Source organism: Antechinus flavipes, chromosome 4, assembly GCF_016432865.1.
Source record: "Antechinus flavipes isolate AdamAnt ecotype Samford, QLD, Australia chromosome 4, AdamAnt_v2, whole genome shotgun sequence".
Classification (NCBI taxonomy): Eukaryota; Metazoa; Chordata; class Mammalia; order Dasyuromorphia; family Dasyuridae; genus Antechinus; species Antechinus flavipes.
The window spans coordinates 282,185,427-282,209,247 of NC_067401.1; the positions used below are offsets into that span (position 1 = coordinate 282,185,427).

The 23,821-nt window shown below is 35.6% G+C and overlaps 1 protein-coding gene across 1 annotated transcript in view; it reads right to left on the reverse strand.

The window, feature by feature from the left end:
- Positions 1–23,821, reverse strand: part of PREP (prolyl endopeptidase) — a 144,173-nt gene that overhangs the window by 90,350 nt on the left and 30,002 nt on the right. Inside the window, exon 7 of the mRNA XM_051997461.1 lies at positions 2,007–2,112. Within this exon, the coding sequence (XP_051853421.1) occupies positions 2,007–2,112 (106 nt within the window). The remainder of the gene's footprint in view (positions 1–2,006; positions 2,113–23,821) is intronic.

Sequence of the window (23,821 nt, forward strand, 5' to 3'; positions counted from 1 at the left end):
TAGCTAGCCACATCTGTCATCTACACTTGTGAAGATGATTTTCTAAACCCAAATAGATGATACATTTATCTTCATTAAATTTTATCTTACTGAATATAACATAACTGTCTAATGTAAAGACTATAAGGAGCCTGGCTCTGTTCAGTTCTGAATCATCCACAAATTTGACAAAGGCACCATCTACACTCCTCCATTTAGGCAAATGGAATAAAATGCTAACCAGTACAAAACAAGAACAGATATCTTAGAGCATTCTACTAGATACCTCCTTTTAATCTGGTGCTAAATCATTAATAATTTCATTGCCTTGCTAGGAAATGTTAATTCACATAAATATACAGACTATTTAGGACAAGAGTTCTTTATCTGAAATCCACGAACTTAATTAAAAAACAAAATCAAAACTTTCAGAATAATTTGTTTTCTTAGTAATCCTAGGGTATTTTATTTTACTAATTTTAAAACCTGATTCTGAGAAGACATCCAAAGTTTTCACTAGATTGCCTAAAGAGTCCATGATATAAAAAAGGTTAAGATACCCATATCTAGGAAAACTGTATTGCTTTCTGATCAACTCATCTAGTAATCTTAAATAAAAAGGAAATAAGGTTCATTTAAGCATGAACTGCTCTTGTCAAAACCAAGATAGTCCTTAATGAAAATCTAGAAAAGGAGATGATCATACACAATTCCTTTCATAATCTGTTTTAGAATGTTTTCAAGAATTGAAATCATATTCACTATTCTATGGGACAAATTTCTTCCTCCAGTTTTATAGTTTTCTTGTCCCTTTTGTTCACTATGGGAAGTATTAACACATCAATAATCATTACTGCCAGTTCTTAGGATAGTTCTCTTAGTGACTCAAATGTTCTTTTACTTCCTATTTAAGTTTTTAACTCAGCTATTTTGTTAATATCTGAAGTCATAGATTTTTACTTTAATTGTCTAGATTTTGCAATGCTGTATGTCAAAAACTATCTTTGCATATATTCTGAAAATAAAAAGCAATTATTAAGTTAAAAAAAGAAACATGATTCTTGCTGAAAAGTTATGCTCACTGACTATTATGAACTATTTAGTATATTGTGCCTCTTTCAATAAAAAATTATTTAAAAAAAAGAAGTTTATCTAGGTACTTAAAATAACTAAATTAATTACTATCAAACTGCTACTTATAATATACATGAAGATGCACTATATTATTAAAAACTTATAATTCATCTAATTCCCAGGACATACATGGAAAATTTTCCATAATAATGAAGTACATTCAATCACACTGTTCTTAGCAAATACATTATTTTCATACCAAATATTTTAAATCCATTATATGTATTTTGTGAGTAAAAGAGGATTTTCATAATTAAGTAGAAGTATTGTCTTCTTTATGCTTTATTTTTTGTATGTGTTTTGTAAAGAATATAATTAGTTAGATAATAGTACATGTATTTAATTTACAAAATAATATATACAGAAATATTGGAGGTATATGGTCCCTTTTTTTGGAGGGGGGAAGAGAAACTAATAAGTTAATAAGGGTACATGAACCAAAGTGTTTGGAGACTGTTGATTAAAAGGAAGCCCACCACCCAGTATACTGAGAAAATCCCTATGGAGGATTTAGGGGATTTTACAAATGAAAGTCCCCTAGTATGAACAGGCAAGGATGGATCACATCTGCATGACTGGATCATCCACACTGATAAGCTCAGCAGTCTATTGAACTAGTAATGTGTTAAGAATACAATTTACTCAAACACTCTAGAATTTTGTTGTATAACAAAACACTAATATTTAGTTGATTCATTATTCACTTTAATTTTTAGGTTGAGGGGGAAAGAAGGGGAGTGGGGAGAGAAGGAGGGAGGGAGAGAGAGAGAGAGAGAGAAAGAAAGATTATTACAGGGAGAAAGCTTACTCAGAAATAAATTTTAAAATTAAAATTACAGTTTTTAAATGGACCTTTTGGAAATTTCTTTTCCTTATTTTTAAACAGAACTTACCTGTTATGCCATTGGATTCCTGCTGTAAATCACAATACCAGAGTCTGTTAACTGGATCACATCCTTGTCTTATTGATAACAGGACATAGCGACCATCATCAGATAACTACAAGAAATGAGAAAGAACTAGAATGTAGTTTTTGATATCTTGCTGCAATTATAAAATTCAAAAGTAAGTACACCTGATGTAAAGTACAATAAACTTCTGGTTCTATAAAACAGAATCTGAATTTCAATTACATTCCAATAATGTCATAAAAACCAGAAGTAGAGCAAAATCTAATCTCATGCTAATTAAAATAACAACAAAATCTCAGCAAATTTTTATTTATTATCCATAATCAATGAATGGATTCAGCTTCATTCAAGCTAAGACCTGTTGAAGACCTTAACATTTCATCCAGAGTTATCTCCAGTCATCTTGAACTATATCTTGCCACTGGACTCATACGGCTCTGGAGGGGAAAGTGAGACAATTGACCTTGCACAGGTCTCTCTCACTTAAATCCAATTCACTTGCATGTCAAGACATCATGGTTCTCTTCAAGAAGGAAGGACAAACACCACCACCAATCTCAAATAATGAGATGCTTGTTAGCATAATGGATAGAGACTGGCCCTAGAGCCAGGAAAAAACTGAGTTGAAAATTTCCTCTGATACCTATTAATTCTTTAATTTGGGGGAAATAACTTATAATGTCCCAGGCAACTGTTTTAAAATTAGAACTTGTATCCAAATCTACAGATGGAATTTCTGGACCTAAATTTCCTTAAACTGATGGAATCACAAATCCAAATACTCCTCTATCCTATGAATCTTCCACACAAATATCCCTTAACCATGCAATGAATGTCATTTTAAATTAGTGTCAGACAAAACAAATTACTGTGGTAAAATATCATGAATGATTAACATAAAGCTGAATATCAAACACTGTATCTGTGGCATTTTTCATTCAAATTTCAACTACTGACAATATATGAAATTTGCCCTTCTAACCAAATATATGTTTCATGTTTAATTTAAAAAAAAAGTCTACGGGGAGTAGACTCTCATCATTTTCTGTCATAAAACATAAGCATGGATAGAGTGCTGGATTTTGAGTCCACAGAATCAAGGTTCAAAATCCAACATTATTGACTTACTAGTAGAGTGCCCTAATCAAGTCATTTTATCTCTCAAGGACTCAGTCTCCTCTTTTGAGATTCCTTGATTTCCAAGGAACCTTCCAGCTCCAACCTTACCACCCTAAGATATTATAACATCTGTAGTCCTTTTTAGATTTAAACTTACAATCTTACAAACTGGAAGATCTGACCAACTTTTAGGAATACCTTAAGTCATATCTAAAAAGAAGTGCCAAGGATAAAATTCAAACTTGGATTTTCCTCACCCGAAGTCCAGTATTCATTCTACTATATATCATATAACCATTAAACTCTTTATGCAAAGCACTAAACCCATAAACATACACATATATTGCTAATGGAAAGTCAGCCTTTAGAAATGTTTCTAAAGAAAAAAGAAAAACTCACTTATAGTATCATATCTTTAACTAAAAACATTCCAGCCAGCCTCAAGGCCCTAGTATAAAAAGATTCTGTTTTAAAGGCATGCTTAGTTCTGATCAATTTTTTCTTTTTTGCTTTTCTATGAAAATTGTTGATTTTTTTTCAAAAAATGTTAGTTAGGCCCATAAATTGGAGAATGACTGAATAAATTGTGGTTTATGAATATTATGGAATATTACTGTTCTGTAAGAATTGACCAACAGAGAGACTTACAGAAAGGCCTGGAGAAACTTATATGAACTGATGCTGAGTGAAATGAGCAGGAGCAGGAGATCATCATATACTTCAATAACAATACTATATGATGATCAATCCCGATAGACGTGACCCTCTTCAACAATGAGATGAACCAAATCAGTTCCAATACAGCAATAATGAACTGACCCAGCTACACCCAGCAAAAGAACTCTGGGAGATGACTATGAACCACTACATAGAATTCCCAATTCCTCTATTTTTGTCCGCCTGCATTTTTGATTTCCTTCACAGGCCAATTGCAAACTATTTCAAAGTCCGATTCTTTTTATACAGCAAAACAATTGTTTGGACATGTATACATATATTGCATTTAACTTATACTTCAATATATTTAACATGTATTGGTCAACCTGCCATCTGGGCAAAGGGGTGGGGGGAAGGAGGGGAAAAGTTGGAACAAAAAGTTTTGCAATTGTCAATGCTGAAAAAATACCCCTGCGTATTATCTTGTAAATAAAAAGCTGTAATATATAAAAAAAAATGCTAGTTAGCAAACCATGATGCAGAGTTTCTTTGTTGAAAAACATACATATCTGCAATTTCAATATAAACAAGAGGTATCATCTTTCCTAATTTTTTTTCTTTGATAATTTAAATAAGGAACAGAAATTGCATCAATTACTTTATGGTTTTGATGTTCTATCACTCCCTGACAGTTATGTCAAGGAAAGACATGTTATCCAACTTCTGAAACAGTGAACTACAAAAATGCATTACAAGGTGATCAAAAAACTTGATGACAGCTATGTCAAACACATCTAGCAAGCTTTCTCAGGATATCTAAGTGGCCAGTGCAAAAAGGTGATAGCAGTTGATATTTAATCTGTGGCAAGAATTCCCAAAGCACATTCCTGAAAGATATCAATTAGATCTGCCATAATCATCAAAGTTCTTCCATTCTTCACTCAGTCAACTGCCTAAATAGAAAATGAAAATGTACTAAACTGTAACCATTGACTCGTTCTGCACATATCATAAGTCCCAGCTTCAAAACCACTCCTGAAAGAATATAAAAACAAGCAGAACATAAGCAATTTCCATGACACTCCTGAGTGGAAATTCCTTCCATTCCCAGGCAATCAAACCGTTAAAAACTTAGGTAAGTCCTTAGGAGCTACTTGAGGCACAAGTACACTGCCCAAAGTTGCACAGCTAACAAATGCAAGAGGTGAATGTGAACTAGGTATTCTGGCCTCTAAGTTCTATAAGCTATCTACTAACTCACAGTCAATCTCTTTCCTGGGAGAAAATGAATTCAAAACATTCCACTTCTAACATTTGTTTCCTGTATGATTTTAGCCAGTCATATAACTGTCCTGGAACATAATCTCCTCATGTATAAGAAAAGGAACTTGGATTAGATGGCTTCTAAAGTTATTCCCAATGGCAGGTCTACAATTCTATGCTACAAAAATAAGGGCATTCTTCTATACTATTTTTATAAGGAGAAACTATGTTCACTTGTAAAATTAAAAATGAAGGGGTAGGACTAGATATATAGTCCTATACAGTCATAATATGCTTTCCAATTATAACATTTTGAGCATCAGAGTTTATTTGGACCTTTATTTCTAACTTTCAAAGTTTAAATTGAAAACTCTTATTGGGGCACATTATAAAGTAAAAGCCAACATCTTTACACATTGACTCAAAGTAATTTCAAAACATTTCTGATGACATGACTTGCACTAAAGGAAGACATTAAGCCATAGATCTTAGTGACTTAGGGAAATCAGGGAAGAAGTAAACTGAAAAAAAAAAAAAAAATGGAAATGTACACAGGACTCAGCAGGATTCTTAGGATACAGCATGATTTCCGATTTTACACTCAAACATAAGATGAAATATTTTACCCAAATTGAGATAAATTAAAATAACTAGGTTTTTGAGACAGTACTATCATTTTTTAGAAACAGGAATAGTCTCAACATTAATAAAATGACCAATAACTTCCAAAAATATCAAAACATTTTACATTTTAAATTTATTTATTCCCAATGTAAAAAAGATTTTAAAAAATCTATAATGTATTTCTGAATGAGTATTTTTAAAATCACCCAAATCAAATTTGAAATAATTCTTCCAAATAAATGCATTTATTGACTCAGAAATCATCATTTGCATTTTTGCTTATAAAAGCTACTTAATTCACATGAATTTTGACAACAGATAATCTCCTTAATGAGCTCAATGCTTAAAAAGGACTTCAGTTAGAAAATATATATAGTTCTCACAAAATACTTATTTTTACAATTCAATATTTTACTCCCATTATATATTATAGCTATTTTGCTTCTATTTCCTGATGAGATTAAAAGTTTTACAAAGGCCTTTTCCAAGTTTTGTATCTCTTTCCATTCTTACCACAATGTATATGTTGGATAAATACTGAATACTGGCAATTTTGACTAAAATATCATGATTAAAATATTCACATTTGTGAAGACTGAAGATGGTGATTTAAGTATGGCAACATTCTCAATTTAACAACTTGGAACAAAATGTACTGATTAGATCTACTGATTAGATACTAATTAGAAAAAGTTAATTACAGAGGAGCAAAAACAGAGCAGTCATTACATCAGTACTGGCTAAATAACTACTGGAAATAGCAAACAAGTGTGGAAAGAGTGTACACACTTTTTGACAGTCAATGATATATACAGTTCAACATCCTTAAAAGATAAAGCAGAAGTAGATTACTAGGAAGAAAATGGTCTTTAACATAAAAGCAGTCACTGATAACTAAATGACAGAGAAATACTACACAAATGGAAGGAATATCACAGGTTATGTAGTCCAAAACTTCTTAGATAGTGGGTTGTTATACTAGATGGGTCTTATAACTGAATGTGGGAGTTGTGAAAAAAAAATTGGCAATGCTAAAAGGTCTCTGAACATGCAATGACCAAAAACTAATCCAAAATCAAATGTGTAATGAATATCTGAGGTATTTCTGGCAGCACTTGGCCATGCTGCATCGCATCACTTCTTTACAGTACAAAATGATGTGTTTGATGTTCAGTACCAGATGACTGATGGAGGCACCAAATGTTGGGAGTTCGGTCATGTGATGAATTCACAATGGCCATTCTTTTTGGCAAAAGGTACGTTTATTTAGGAGAAGAGGTTACAGACAAAATGAGGGGATACAATAAACATCAGGAATGGTAAATATGAAATAGATTTGGGAAAGCAATAGAGTGGCTCACCAAGGAAAGGAATTTGGAAGAATTCATTAAAGGAATATACCATGAAGTGGGAATACTCCACCGACTGGCAGGCTAAATATGTGGAGGGATTTAGTACCCTAAAAGAGTTACTTAATTACAAGAAGGAGAAAGACACCATAAGGCATGGTGGGGGAGGATAAGAGGAAAGACACCATGAGAAAGAACCCCATGATGGACTATAACCCCAAAAGAGCAAAAAAGGCATGAGCCATGAACAGGTTTATAGGGGAAATTTAACCTTCAGGGTTTGACATGACTTGGATTTCTGAGTGGACACAGGCAAGATGGGGCTACCCATGATGAGGCTATAAGGGGAAACTGATCTCCATCAGTAACCTTCCCTGCTTGCCTCAGGATGTAATTTTATCAGTACTTCAGGCTCTCTCTGCCAACTCCATCCAACAACCCAGGACCTCATCAAAAACATGTGCACTTTGCATTGTGCAAGCACAAATGCTGCCAGAATCACCTGAACTCAGATTTAAGACTGAGCCATATAAAAATTTCTTGGGTGAAAAGGGGTCATGAGTGGAAAACCTATAAGAAGCCCTGATCTATTCCAATTTATACTTGAATAAAAATACACCCTATAACATCACCAGTAAGTGGGATGAGGTCTTTAGTATTGGATGTGGTTAGCAGAAAGAAATTGAAGAAGTGATCAAAATCAATCCCTGAGGCAGACAGGGAGAAGGTTCTGATAAAGATCAGTGTCGCTCCATGGTTCCATCCTTTGAGGAAGTCATCCAGTCAGAAATTCAAGTTGTGTCAAACCCTTAAGACCTACCCTCTATAAGGGTCTTGGACAGTCTCACCTTATCAAATCCTGTCAAAAATCTCCTTGAGGTTAAATTTTCCCGATAAAAACTACCTATGCCTAGTGATGACTTTCCCCTTAGTCCTCCTCCATACTATATGATTTCCCCTAACCCCACCATGCCTCATGGTGTCTCTTCTAATCCCACTTCTTCTTCTTATAGCTAACTCTTTTGGGATGCAAAGTCCCTTTCAGGTCTTAGCTTGCCAGGTAAGGACATGCCCTGACCTCATGGGATGCTTCCTTTCTACCGGAAAATGTTAAGTTCCACTACAGAACTTGCCCTTTGTATCATTAATTACGAAAACCCCTTTTTATGCCCTTCCAAATTTACCTCACATTTACCACTCCTGGTAACTATTATATCCCTTCATTGTCTGTAAACCATTCCTTTAAATAAATCTATTTTTTTGCCAAAGGGAATGGCCATTGTGACTTTTTCACATAACCAAACCCCAACTCTTGGTATCTGTCATCATCTGGTGTTCACACCACCCACATTAAGTGGTCATTTAATCTTTTTTTCAAAAACCTCCTAGAAGTAGTTTACAATCCTCCAAAGGCAGCCCATTCCATTTGTGAATAGCTCTAATTATTAGAAAACTTTCCTCTACATCAAGATTAGTCTGTCTTTCTTCAACTTTTACCTACTGCTTCTTATTCTGTTCTTGGGCTATCGCCCTTTCACTTCTTAATCCTTCAATACTTAGCTATCATGTCTCCTTTTTATTAAGTCTTTTCATGTCCAAGTCAACACATCCGGTTTCTTTAATGAATCTTAGGGCAGCATGATTGCAAGAACTTTAAACATCCCATTTGTCCATCTCTTTCCATATTTGTTATAGATTCTTATGGTTTTTACACATATAAAGATACTTTGAATCTAATGGTTCTGTCTTATTCTTTTCTTAATTCTAGCTAAGTGGTAAAAACAGGCACCAAGAGTGGCAATATGAAACAGATTCAGGAGAGCAATAGATTGTAAAAGAATATTATATATAAATAGTGTAATAGAGATTTGTTTTGCAACATGAGAGCAACCATGACAAGCCATCCATCACAGATTACAAAGGTTTGCTATTTATTTAACTTATTCATAGCCTCAAGGAGATTCAACACAAAAGGTAGTCACATGGAATGAGCAATTTACATTTCAGGGTACACAACTTTTAAAGCTCAGGGGAATGGAGGCAGGATCTATGAAGTAAGGGGGTGGGGGGAATTAGAGAGGAGTTTGGGGATATAAAGACAGATGCTAAGTCTGACAAGGAAATTGTACATTGAGATGCAGAGATTGTCCCAAAGATAAGTCTGGGAAATGTAAATTTCCCATAAAGGTTTAAGTACTAACAGAGAAAAAAGCCAAACGGGTTTCAGCTTCTCATTCCATGGTTTATTAAGACAATCCAGGAAATTCTCAAAAGGTGGCAATGACTGTCTTTAAAAATACTAATTAGACAGTCTGGAAGATAGACAAGATTATGCTTAGTAAAGGAATAGGATTCACATCATTAGTAATAATAAAGAAGCTATAGAGTTCTTTTACAAAGAATCTTTCACAATACAAGTATTATTTTCATTTTTACAAATGAGAAATAAAGCTAATAGAGATTACATGTCATCACAAGAACAAGTCTTCTGAGTACCTTCCATCCCAGAAAAATGTTCAAGCAATGCTGTACAACAAAAAGCCAAGTTCATTTTAAATCACAACTCATCACTACCCCAAACTGTGCCTACCATCCTGTCTTTCTGATGCAGTATAGGCTTCTAGGGGAAACAGCAGTAGGAAGGTCCACTCCCAACCTTAAGAGTGCTATTGTTCTAATAATCTGTCTTGTCAATGATTATAAAAGTCTTCAGGTCTAGGAATATAATAATATTTCTTCCTTTAGACTTGAGGGAAGATGTATTAGTGATCCTGAGATTCTCTGACTTTAGAGTGCTATTGCTCTGACAAACTGTCAATGATTCCAAAGTCTTTTGGCCTTAGAATAATCCTACAAACATTACTGACTGACAAATAATCTGTTGGCCAGGGATAGCCAAATTCCTGAGACAATAGTGAATAGATAACCCCTCAAACCTACCTGAAAGCCATGAAGTTAGCAAATAAATAATATGAAACTCTGATCCAACTCTGTCCTATAATTCTATCTCTTTTCTTCCAATTCTTTGCTAAATTCTTTTGGAACTTAGATCACTTCAGTTGGCATTACAATTACAATAAACTTTGCCCCTTAATTTGGATATGGGTTTAAGACCACAAATTCTTTTGAGACACCTGGCAACATCAGTCTGAGACCCCCAAACTTTTGAGGTCCCTTCTGAACCTCAACACTTGGTGGCCCATTTGAGGAGCCTGGCCTCCCCGAATTGATTCCCTCTATGTCACGATAAGCCTCCCACTTTATCCGTGACACCCCCAAGCAACTGGGAGAATGCTTGTCTGGGTCATCTTGAGTTCCATATTCAGCAAATTTTCCTTGACTGGAGGGCCCAGATTTGGAAATTCTTGCAATTTTCAGGGAAGTTCCTAGGGAACCTTTGCCACCTTTTCACCTTCTCTGGGATGCCAGAGGAGAAAAAGTGCTATAGAATGGCTTTTGGCAAAGATGGGACAGTCCTCTTTCATGTCATTTTTGACTGTGTCTGTGCAGAATGTCTATGTCAAGTTTGTTCTGGGAGCTAGATTTTGTTATCTGGAAAGAATTAAAATGCAACCAGCAAGAAAAAATTTCTATGCTATAGTTAGAAGGCTGGGAATATTTCTTAACATCCTTGACTCCCACTTTAAAAAGGAAAAAAGTCTAACTTTTTTCTCTGTGGATCTCAGTTCTGGCCAAGCTTGGGCTACAGAAATAAAGTTAGCTAATTAAAATAACATCTTAGCAGACTCTCAAAGTTTTGAGAGCAATGATTAATAAGTTTGGCAATTAGTCATTTTACAATCGCAAGAAAAATTCCTGAAACACTGGAGATAATTCAGGAATTTACCCCATTCTGAAAGAAAAGAAAAAGAAAAAACAGACTAGAGGTAAACAACAACTTTTTGCTAGCCTTTCCTTGACTTCTATCTTTTCCGGAGTCCCCTTCTGCTCCTTTGCGAAAGCACCCTATAAAGTATTAAGGGACCCTTTCCACTCCACTCCAATCTCTGGAGTCCTGAGTGCATCTCAGTTGTAGGGATTGCTAACAAGATCGATATAGCCCAAGTCCCTGTGTTTGCTAAGGCCTCTCACCTCAGAACAGATTAAGAGAATGCTACATTCTGCCTCACATGTAGAAATAAGAGAAGCAGTAATGAAGACCACACACAACTTTGTCCAAACACCTCTCCAATGCAGCTTGGGGGAATGGAGGTGGAATGGGAGTCAGGCTCTATGGTCAGCATTCCCTGAGCTCTGGCACCTGAAACTACCAAAGGGAGATCCTGGCACCAGTCACCCCAACCTTCAGTAGGTTCTGTCTGAGAACTTATAAAGAAACCAGGTACCCCTAGCATCACCCAGCATGGCAATGTGAAGTAAGAAAGCCAGTTAGTTTCTGTATTTGGTAAGCCCTCCATTATCTATTTCAGTTGTGGATATGTATTACCTATGTAATTTATGGCAAATTATTTTATCTCTGCCCAATTTTCTGATTTGCAAATGTTATGCCACAGTTCTCTTTTGGTGTCCTGATTCAATTTCCCTAATTATCCTGACTCAGTTTCCCTAAATTGTCCCGCCTAGGTTATAATTGTTCTGCTCAATCCTGTAAAACCACCCTTCTCTCTTGATAAGGATAAAAAAATCTTATATTTTGGAATATCAGAATGTCTCTCCCCATCCCAAGCTATCAGAATATCAGATACCGTCTTATCAAGATGCCATCTTACCTGGATGCCTCTCCTCATCTCCAGGGACCTCCCCCCATTATGTCATCTCTATCTCTGGTGGCTTACCCCACCCTGTCAGAGTCCTGTTTTGCTCCCGCTCTCAGCACCTGGACTCTGCCCCTGCCTCACTCTACCCCCTGAGTCTGAGCAACGTGTGTATATATGTCATTGAGAATTCACATTGTTTGCTGGATTCTTGGAGACAAGAATCCCTTTTAAATAAATTATTAAATACTCTCTAATTTCTATCTTGCCTCAGTTTCTACAGCATTACATTTAGAAAACTAGTGATGATTGTTGTGAAGATCACATGACTGTAAAAGTGCTTAGCATAAAACATGTTATATGAGTGTTAACTAAAATTTTATTGGATATAATTGCTTCATGAGATATGATAGTAAAAGCAAGTTTAAAGGAGCTCTAATTAAAGCCCAGAAAGGGCTATATAAGTTTCAATATATTTGCACTGATAGTGTTAACAAAATATTTAAGAGTTTGGGAACTTTAGGAAAACAAAAGCAGTTTGCTACTACTTTAAAGACCCTGGCAACAAATACTCTGCTTTTGAGTTATTGAGAATCAGATTTCTGTGGGCCCTGTCAATAAAAATGGGTACTTTAACCCTTTCCTGACTCATAAAAGAGAAATAGTTTGTGTGAATTGGAAAATAACCAAATGGTAATTCATTTTGTCTAGAACATTTAATTAGAATTTAGGCAATCTCATGAACTAAAGCTGTCAGGTTTAAAATTCTAAAATTGTTAATTAAGTTATTTGGAGTTATTGTCATCATGTTAAACCTAAAATTGGTAATTATTGTGTGTAGAAAAAGAGGGATGAAGTAAAAGCCTTATCAGTTCACCTCCAAATATGAGGTGTGCAATACCTTTTTCCCCCTTCACAGAGTGGGGAAAGATATCAAAATAGTCAGGCCATGAAAACATTAAGAATAATTGGGGTGGGCAATAGCAAGCTCAGCCCCCTTTCTGGGGTCTCTGTCAACTCCCCTTAATATGCAAGTTTGCCAGTTTTCTTCAAAGCATCAGGATAAGCAAGGTCACCCACCTTAAGAAATGAGTCTGTTTAGAGGTATAGTTCCTAAACAAGGAATGTGTTTATTAAGAATCTATAAGTTTGTTTAATGATTGATCCTTTGCACCAGGATAAATTTAAACAAATAAAACACATTAAACAATATCTCCTATGTATGTAAGTCCTGGTAAACATTTAAAAATAATATATCTAGCCCTAAGCTACAATTATTAGATTTTGCTATCAGAGATAAAATCTCTTGGAGTCCTCAACTAATATTCTTTTGAGTTTTGAATTTGATTGCCTGATTACCCACCTTTCCAGAGAAATATCATAAGTACTCAGAGTAATGCCTTCCTGAACTGTCTTAGGTGGATATCTTATCTGGGCAAGAGCTGGGAGGACCACCTTAGGCTCTGCTCAAGGTGGGATCCTTCTGACTCAAAATTCCAGTTCTGTTTGTTTCCCATCTGATTATTTCTGAGTTTGATTATGAGGTGGAATTGTTCCTGCATGATTGGTTGTAAAATAGAGCTAAGGATGCTTTATCTTGTCAAGTACGTACTCTCAGGCTGAAGCCTGGAAGACCTGTTTTGATACTATTATAATCACGTGCCTTTTTCTTCTTATAGCAAATTTCTATAATCAGAGCAAATGATCAGTAGAAACCATGAGCCCAATACAAATATCCCAGGGGACACGATGATTTTCTACTTTAGATCTTAAAGATGCTTTCTTTTGCATACCATTACATAGACTCACAATTTCTTTTTGCCTTTGAAGGGGCAAATCCAGGGGAATGTAACCCCCATCAATTAACATGGGCAATCATGTCTATAACACGGAGGTAGCTCAGGGCTTCTGTGACAGCCCCCACATAATTTAGACAAGCATTGTCAATGCATATGTAAATGACAGTTTGATCTGCAGTCCCACCCCAGAGGTTTCTCTGGCTGCAGCCATTAAAAAATCCTTATCTTCCAGGTCCCCCCTAGGGCTATGAAGTTTGTCTATAGGCCCACATAGCCTATCAGTCTGTTAAACATTTTGCTCACAGCAGAGAGGAAGCAATCTTATCACTCCTTGACCTTTCCTCTGTATACTTTCCTGGGCATGGTTGGATTTTATATCAACTTTAGTTATTTCCAAGCCTCTCTATGACTCTATTCAAAGCCCTGACACAATTCCCTTTAAATGGGGCCCTGATGAGGCCAAGGCTTTTTAAGACCCTAAAAGCTAAACTAATCTCTATCTTGGCCCTTACCCTACCTAAAGTCTTTTATGTTATATGTTGATGAAAGGCAGGGCCAGATTCTACAGGTTTTGACTCAGTCCCTGGGACCAGATCCCAGATTCCTTGCTTTTCTGAAAGAAACTTTGTATTTTGGGAGTGACCCTCTTGTCTTAAAGGAGTAGGGAAATTCTACAATTATTGCAAGTTGTCCATGGACTTAGAAAGGTTTCTGTTATGTTTTGTAAAGGACAATAGAAGGGGGATTCACTTCAGGCTAAGGGAAAGAGGTTTGCAGATTCAGCTGCCCATACTGCTCCCTGTTTGCCTCTGACCATGACACCTTTAATATCCCAGCTCCCCAACTCCTACACTCTCATGTAGCTCCCAGGAACATGCCCTTTGCTAAAGAAATGGTGTACCTTTTTTCCCCTTCTGGGTAGTTTCAAACATCTTCAAGCCAACTTTTAATCCCAAAGGCCAGCCAGTGGAAACTTCTCTGGCCTAAATCAAGCTACTCACTTGGGGAAAAGATGTTCTCCAATCCCTTGTAAAACCTATTTCCACTGTTCACAAGCTAGGAGAAACAATTAAACAGATCTGTCAGCCCTGCTCACTTTGTGCCCAAGTAAATTCTGAAAGGGCTGCTAACCCCCACCCTTCTGAAGCCTATCTGGAGGCCAGAGGAGGACTGGCAGATAAATTTTACACATATATTCCCTCTCAGGGGCTTCAAACTGCTTTGAGGGTTTGATGACACCTTTACTAATTGAGTAAAAGGTTTTTCTTGTAAGACTGAAAAGGCTCAAGAGTTTTTGCTAAAGGAGCTCAAACCCATTTAACATTAATTATTATCTCTGCTCCGCATGTCAACCTTTCTACACAATGCTCAATGCCTTTTAAACATTATGGTGCTTGCCTCCTAAATCTCCTGATTCCCTGTGAATAATGTCACTATTCCCCATTACCCCATCTCATTTGAGGAAACAAAAGCAGGGATTTGGGGGAAATGTTCTTTGGCATTTATTCTAGGAAATTCTGTCTGGATATGACATTCATGATAGCCTCATCTACCCCCATAAGACTTCTTCTGGGTGGGTTCCTGGTTACTGTCTCTAGGTAACCCTTATACTAACTCTACTTTTAAATATTCTTTTTTTGCTCATATTTGGCCCGTGCATTTTTAACCTACTTAAACTTAAACTAGATTTGTTTCCTCCAGAACTTCCAGCTACTCATTCAACCTGAATACCAACAGCTAAATGATTCTGACACTCAATATGCCCTGGTTGCGACTGCTGCCATTTTCAAGTCACTTGTCTCCCCTACTCAGTCTGGATCCCACTGGGCAGGGACAGCGCTACACCCCTCTTACCAGCATGAAACCCCTCCAGAAGATGAGATTTCTGTCCCTTAACCCTAAATGAATTTGCAGTTCAAACTGCTTGAGAGAGGGGAAATGATGGAGTATAGCTTCTAGAGAAAACAGTAGTAAGGAGATCCTTCCCCCCCTCCACTCCAACCTTATGGTGCTTCTGTTCTAACAGTCTGTCAATGATTCTAAAGTCTTTTGGCCTTAAGAATAATCCTACAAACATTACTGACGGACAGATAATCTGTTAGTCAGAATGGTTCCTGAGACAAAAGTAAATAGACCACCCCTCAAACTTACCTGAAAGCCATAAAATTAGCAAATAAATAACATGAAGCTCTGGTCCAACTCTGTCCTATAAATTTATCTCCTTTTTCTCGGTTCCTTGTTAAATTCTTTTGGAACTTAGACCACTTCAATTGGCATTATAATTACAATAAATTTTGCCCCTTGACTTGGATATGAGTTCAAGCCTGAAAATTCTTTTCAGACACCTTCCAACACCAGTCTGCAACCCCCCAAACTTTGGGGGTTCCTACTGAATGAGATGAGGTGAAATCGTTCAAGACAGTTGTGAAAATTGAGTAAGGCTTCATCTACTTCAGAGTTTGAGTAGGCCTGAAGGACTTTGAAGATTGAATCAAGGGCATACTTAAGTCCCCTTCCTGCTATCCTCCCATGACATCATTTTCTCCCTATTTCAGTCAAATATGGGCAACTATGTACTTATTGGTCAAGTTCAATTTCTTGGGTAGTTTCCTCGTTTAGAATGTAAGATCCTCAGCCAATGAGGATGAGGGTCAGTGGTGGGAGGGGGTATTTTCGTTAGGGATTAAAAGTGTTAACCCTGACCCAGAAGATGCTTCCTCTCTGAGACACCCTTCTCACTGAGAATGTAAACTTTGCTTTGCTTCTAGAACTCTCTCCAGCTTTTTTTTATTAAATGGTGACCTCTCACCATTTCTGAACCACACACTTCTGAATCCCAACACTTCCACCATCTCTTCTTTTGTCTTATTTCTCCCAAACTTAGTTTTCATTCTTATACCATTCACTTCTTTCCCTCCCTGTTCTTGTTTCCTGATGTGGACTCATTTCCTTTCCTTTCCTTTTCAATCTTGACACTATGAATTAGCCAGTTTAAATATGTACTATCTTTCACACTGAATCTTTTGCCCCTTTGTTTCTACTTTTCCTATGCTAATCTTCAACTGTGTATCATTCTAATATCTGCTTCTACTGTTTCTACTTCTAAAATGCTACATACTAAGTGCTACAGCAAATTACACAACCATGATAAACAAATCTACACATTCTGACTTTAAGAACCTCACTGCTGCTCAGCAATCTATTCTTACCTGGTTAATGGCCTCATCAAACTCCATACAGACTAATTCAAACCTCAAATCCTACAATACTCCCATTCCCACCTTTTGGATTACCTCATGTCTTATTTTGGTTCAGAAATCAAAGTCACAACATTATGAGCTCCCTTTTCCTTCCTAATTCTATATCTCAAAATGCTCCTTTTCAACCAAATAAGTCTGGGATGCAATCTCAAGATTTTAACTCTTCTCCTTAGCAAGTAGTGAAGAGAATGCCAGATTTGCAAGTCAGATAGATATGGATTCAGATCCAATCTTTGACAGTATCAGTGTGAAAATGGGCAAGACTTAGCTTTCCTGAGTTTCAATTTCCTCTTTAGCTTAAAAAAAAAAAAGAGGGAAAGAGGGGAGAATGGGTAGGTATATATATGTTTATGTGTATGTATGTATGTATGTATGCATAACACCTCTACTGTATTTCCTAATGAGATAAGGGACATAAAAGGCTTCACAAACCTTAAAATTTATAAACTGTCTTTACCCCAAAAGATGAGGTCTTCAATGTTAGGTGTGATTAGTAGAGGAATTGATCCCTGGGGCAAGCAGGCAGAGAGCTCTGACATATTAGCAATATGATTCCACCCTTTGGGAAGGTGGTCCAGTGTGAAATCCAAGTTATGTGAAACTCCTGAGACACCCTCTATAGAGGTCTCCAGCACTGTCACCTTGCCATGCCCTTGTAGACCATCTCACAGCTGCTGCCTTCCTTCGGGTCAGAAAAGCCATGGTACTCTGCCTCCTGGTGTCTTTTTCCTTACGTTCCCTCCTCCCTCCCCCTCCCCTCCAATGCCATGCGTTATCTACCCTGACTCCATTATGCTTCTCAACCCCACTTTTCCTTACAGCTAACTAAAAGTCCACATCATGTGCCAAGCATTATGCTCTAAGAGCTGAAGACACAAATATTAGCAAAAAATAATGTCTTGGCACACAAGGAACTCACAATCAAACGGGAAAGACAATAGAAATAAATATGAATAAATAAAGCTATAGACAGAATAAGCAGGAAATAAGAGAACTATAATTAAGAATAGTAGAAATGACTGGGATATTTGTAAAAGAGTATCAATGAATATTTAAAAAACAAAGAAAAAGCTGAATGCAGTAATGCACGCCAGTAACCTCTGCTTCTAGAAAAGGCTAAAGCTGGGAGATTGCTTGATCTTAGAATTTTGAGTTGCAGCAAGGGTGAAGCTGATCATTTGTACTAAGTCTGACATCAATATGATGAAACTGCTGCCTAAAATGAACAGCTCAGGTCAGAAGAACAGAACAGTTTAAAATTTCTAAAACTGGCATCAGGTCCTTGAAAGGCTAATGTACTTCTAGCCAGAGCACAAGAAGGAAATTCAGTCTCAAAAACAAAAGAAAAGGAAGCTTTTCTTTTGAAAATATAACTGCTGATCACTTAAGATTATTTTCCAAATTCTACCTGATTATTTGACATTTGAAAAATACTTATAAAAAAATCTGTTCTTTCTTCAAACATATGTAGCACTTACCATCCCCCCTAAATAAAAGTAAGATAAAATTGTATTCAAGAGCCACTAAACTCTAAACACACCATCTTCTATTAAATTCAATTTACACACACATGCCGTTTTAAAATGAGGGGTATTTTTTCATTTGTAAGTGAACTAGGAGAGAGTGAAAAGAGTTTTCATAATCTGAATTAACACATAACATACTTCAAAATGCAGAAAGGATTTTATTTTCTGTGCTATGCTAGAAGAATTACATGAGCCTATGGAAATAACCTAAAAAGCAGGTAACCCATGAAATTGTATTGTGTAGTACTGTAAGACTATTAGAAAAGAGCAAAAACTTCTTTGATAGTTTTGAGAAAAGTAATAATATGTTCAGAAAAAGAACTTCACACTATTTTCACAACAATTCTAAATCATTAAAAAAAAAATAAAACATTTTAAGTAATAACTCCAAAGTTAATTTAGGATTCAAAACTCCTGTCCTATTTTTCAAAAAGGCTTTCAAATGTCAATTTAATAAACTCAATGGATTCCTTCGGATCTAGAGAACCCATTTCAATCCTCCAATACAATGTCTTAGGATAAAATTGTGAAGACAATTTCAGTAGAATGGACCTAAGTGGTAATGTAATCACATGTCAATGCTCTGACATGCACAGTTTTAATAGTCATCAGATTTTACAGAGACTAAACTAAATCATCTGGTCTTCCTAGTGGAACCACATTGAAAAAAAAAAAATAATACAAGCATTATTTGATATGACAACATGTTGAATTAGAAAATAAAATTATACAATTTTCAGGGAAGCAAAACCCCATCCAATATAAAGAAAAATAACTTATTTGAAATTCCTAATATTTTCTTAGCAGAACTTGTGCACTGTGATCAGTTAGCTCAATTGCAAAAAAGGGCCAAACTCACATATGCTTTCACTATATGGGTCAGTTATCTTCAATCTGTTCCTTGGTCTCCAAGTACATCTCTAATTTCTATAAACTGCTTAGAAAATGCATGCTATTAATCACGAGGAGGCACAAGGGACAATATGATAGATCAGCACAAATTCATCCTGCATATTGGAAAAAATTCTTCTTGGAACATGCCAGCTTTCTAGCCCAGCTTCTTAACCTGGGGATTGTGAACTTGCTCCTCTCAAAAAACAAAACAAAACAAAAACTAACAACTGTATTTCATTATCAATGGTTTACTTTATAACCCTCTATTCCAGTGGTTCTCAAAGTATGGTCTAGAGAATCCTGGGGATCTCTGAAACTCTTATAGAGGGTCTACAAATTCAAAATAGTTTTTATTTCCAATATGGTAAATGTCTATAAATATAATCCAGATAAACCAAAACGCTTTAGAGAGATTCTCAATAATTTTTAATAGGATAAAGATACTGAAAACAAAAGTTTGGGAACCACTGCTCTATTCTTTATTTTACTTGATATATTTAAAAACATGATCCTGAGAAAAAGTCTACTGGCTTCACCATATTACAAAAGTGTGACACAAAGTTAAGAACCCCTGCTTTATATTGTGCTATTTGAATTTCCAAAAAAGCATAACTTCCTGTAAATTAATCATTGATAGACTATCATGGATCCAAAGTATTAATCAGCAAAATGGTCATTAAGCTTCACTCAAAATCAAGTGCTCATATTAGGAAATGGATTCAGCATCATGACAAACCAAACAAGAAATCCCAAATGTGAAGAACTGAATATATTCTAAGAGTTGGAAAGGAAATTTTGAACTTTCTGTGGTCATCAACTAGATAAAAATTTGATCTGTTATCATGCAAAAATATTACAGAAGGGAAAGAAAGAGAAACAAGAGATGGACAGACAGAAAATAATACAATACCTCTGAAATAGCAGGAAGAGTGAATGACAAATCACTTTGCAGAGAAAGTATTTCATAGGGCCTGAAACCTTTGTTATTTAAGAATATATACTTATCTAATAGTTCACAATAGTTACTGTCTGCCAGAGAGAGGAATGTCAGCGCAACTAAAGGCTTAAACAATACTACTACAATTTTTAACAAGAAAAAACTGAAATGATTGTTCACAGAAACTTAGAGTGCAAAACATACTGGACATGATCAAAAATATTTGATAATTCATTTCAACTGTTTTTCATTTAAGGAGAAAGTGGGATACACAGAACATATGGGACATTTGAGGGTTAAAAAGTCCAATACAAGCTGTTCTTACTCTCTGAATGATCTTAGGAACATCATTTAAACCAATTAGCTGTTCCTGTCCCACAATTTAAAGTTCTGTGTATATATATATATAAGTTCATGTCAAAATTAACATACAAATATATGAATGAATGAACTATATTAATTAGAGCAAAAGTAGTTTTTTTTTTAATATGCTTAAAATATTTGGCAAATTTCAATTTGGGGGGAAAAAATCTGCAAAATTGAGTTGGATAATTATACAACCAAAAAAGAGACAAATTGTCTCCTTATTCCTTCTGTAAGAAACTAGACATATTTTAGGAATTTTCATTCCAGAGCACCCTCTGCTGGAAAAAGGATTCAAAAACACTTGATTTCTTTATTTCTACCTCCTTAAACAAAATACAATTAACTTTAAAATAAACAATACTCAATCATCCACAGATTCAAAAAGACAAGTATTATCCCCTACCAATACTTTTGATATTCTACAGGAAATAAAAACTGACAATTATTCAGCTAGAAAGTTTTCCAGGATATCCAGGAACCACCAGATGAAGATTTGGACTTTTTAGGAAGATTAGACTGGCAGCTAGATGGAGAGAGTACTGGTTTTAGAATCTGGATGGTATGAGTTTGAATTCCAACTCAGATTGGTTGTGTGACCCTAAGCCAGTCAGTTAACCTTTTGGTCCTATGTATAAAAAAAATGGGTTGGAATCCCATAGCTTTTAAGGTGCCTTCTTGCTCTCTACTTATGAACCTATCATAATGGCACACAGAATAAATTATAGGAAAAAAAACAAAAATAGGAAGCAAGGTGAGCCTAGAGATGTTAGCCTGGAAAAGAAAACATAGGGAAGATATGGAAATAGGATTCAACTGTTGTTTTTTGTTTTTTTTTTTTTTTCCCTTTGCCCCAGAAAGCAGGCAGAACTAGGAATAACAAAAAGGTAGATGTTTAGAAAGGCATATTTAGGACTGACATAAGGACAAACTTGTCAATAATAATGAGAATTATACAAGAGTAGAATGGACTAGCTCTATTGGCAGAGTAATTGTCCTCATCAGGTCATCAAGCAAACTTTGAACAACAATAAGTTGGATATGTTGTAAAAAAAAAAAAAAGTTTTATTCAGATATGGAGCCTGTGTATGATTCTATATGAAAGATTGCTCCTAAGTTTTGAGTCTGGATGACTAGAGAAAAGTAGTGTCAAGGAAAGAAATGGAAATGAAGATTGGCATAGGAAAAAAGACAAAGAATTTTTGTTTTTCTCTACATAGTAGGAAAACCATCTATTGGGGTGAAGTGAACTTCTCTTGCCTCTGCCCTCTTCCTTATCCCTTTTCTTGACTTGTTGGTCACCTAAGTGCAATGTAACAGTTCACACTGTTTAGATGATCATAAAGTGATGATCTGCTTCTAGTACACTATAAGACCACCAGGCTTTATATACACTCCCAATATATCACAAGGTCCACTTAGCCTTATCATCTGTCCTGCCTCTACACCTTTCAGACTCCGAGGCACTGTCATGCGAGTTACTGATATAGCCTAAGAATTCTTGGTAGTAGTAGTCGAATGTCTTGTTTTTCCTATTTTAGAGTGTCATTCCTTGAGAACACAGGCAATCTCACTTTTTAAAATTAGTATCCCCAGAGTTTGGCACTGGTAAGTGCTTAATAAGTGTTGACTTATTTGTTTATTCAGTGTTGTTCATAGTAGGAGTTTAATACATGTACACTAATTGTTAGCAGATTTGTGATTGTTTTAATGAACATCCTGAACATTTTGAATATGTGATGTCTGACATGAAAAAAATACATGAAAGTAGACATATTCTGAAAAGAAAAAGGGTTTTTGAGGTTGACTAAGAGTCTCTGTCTAATGAGACTTGCAATTCATCAGTTATAGAAGTTACAGCCTAGGTTATATGGAAAATTTCTTTTTTTTTCTTCAGTAGTATTTTATTTTTCAAAATACATGTAAAGATAGTTTTTAACATTTTGGGGAGGCAAGATTTTGAGTTCCAAATTTTTTTTCTCTCTCTTCCCTAATCCCTTCACCAAGACAGCAAGTAATCTGATATGTTAAAGATACACAATACTTTTAAATGTATTTTCATGTTGTACAAGAAAAATCGGACCAAAAGAGAAAAAACCATGAGAAGGAAAAAGCAAACAAACAAACAAAAAAGGTGAAAATACTATGCTCTGATCCACAATCTTCACAATCAGTCTTTGTAGTTCTGTCTTTGGATGTAGATGGTATTTTTCATCCCAAGTCTAATGGAACTGTCTTGGATCTATCTATGTGGTGAATTTCAATGAGAAAATGCAGAGAGAGAGAGAATAATGTATTTGAGAACTAAGCCTTTGGAAAGGCAGCATAATTCAATGAAATATTAGGAGGAATGGAAATCAACAAGACCTGGATACCAATCCAAGCTGTAAAACTTTGGGTACTGTGGAAACTACAAAAAGAGAAAAGAGATAAGCATGCATACTTCTTTGTGAAACTTCAGTCATCTAATTTATATCTGCACCTTGAGGCACTGAATCTGTGATTTCATTAGAATATGATTAGATTGTGACTTTCTTGATGACAAGGACTATCATTTGCCTCTTTTTGTATTACTAGTGTTTTGAACAGTATCTGGTACACATTAGATTCTTAATAAATGCTTAAGGACTAAGGCACTCCTCAATAAAGAATTTCCCTTTACCAGTGCAGATAAGCACATTCTCTGCAACTTAGTATCTTAGAAAACCATTTAGAATACTGAGGTTAAGTGACCCGTACAAGGTCACAAAGGCTCTCTGTTTCAGAAATAGAACTTAAAACCCAAATCTTTCTTGCCAAGACATTCCTGTCCAGGGCTCTGTTGGGTAAACTCTCATATTATCTTTCCATGGGAATCATTTGCACTCAACTCCAGTTTCCAACTCTGGCTCCTCTTTATATACTATCTTCCTTTTTTAGAATTTAAATCCTTACTGGAAATGGAATGAATGCCCATCAACTGGGGAATAGGTGAATAAATTATGATATATAAATGTCATGGAATATTATTGTTTTAGAAGAAATGATGAGCAGGCAGATTTCAGAAAGGCCTCGAGAGACTTACATGAACTGATGCTGAGTGAAATGAGTAGAACCAAGAGAACATTGTATACAGAAACAATAAGGTTATGTGACAATCAACTCTGAAGGACTTGGTTCTTTTCAACAATGTGATGATCCAAATAGACTTGAAATGGAAAATGCTATCTGCAATCAGAAAACTATGGAGACTGAATATGGATTGAAGTAGAGTGTTTTCACTTTTTTTTGTTTGTTTTTTCTTTGTTATGG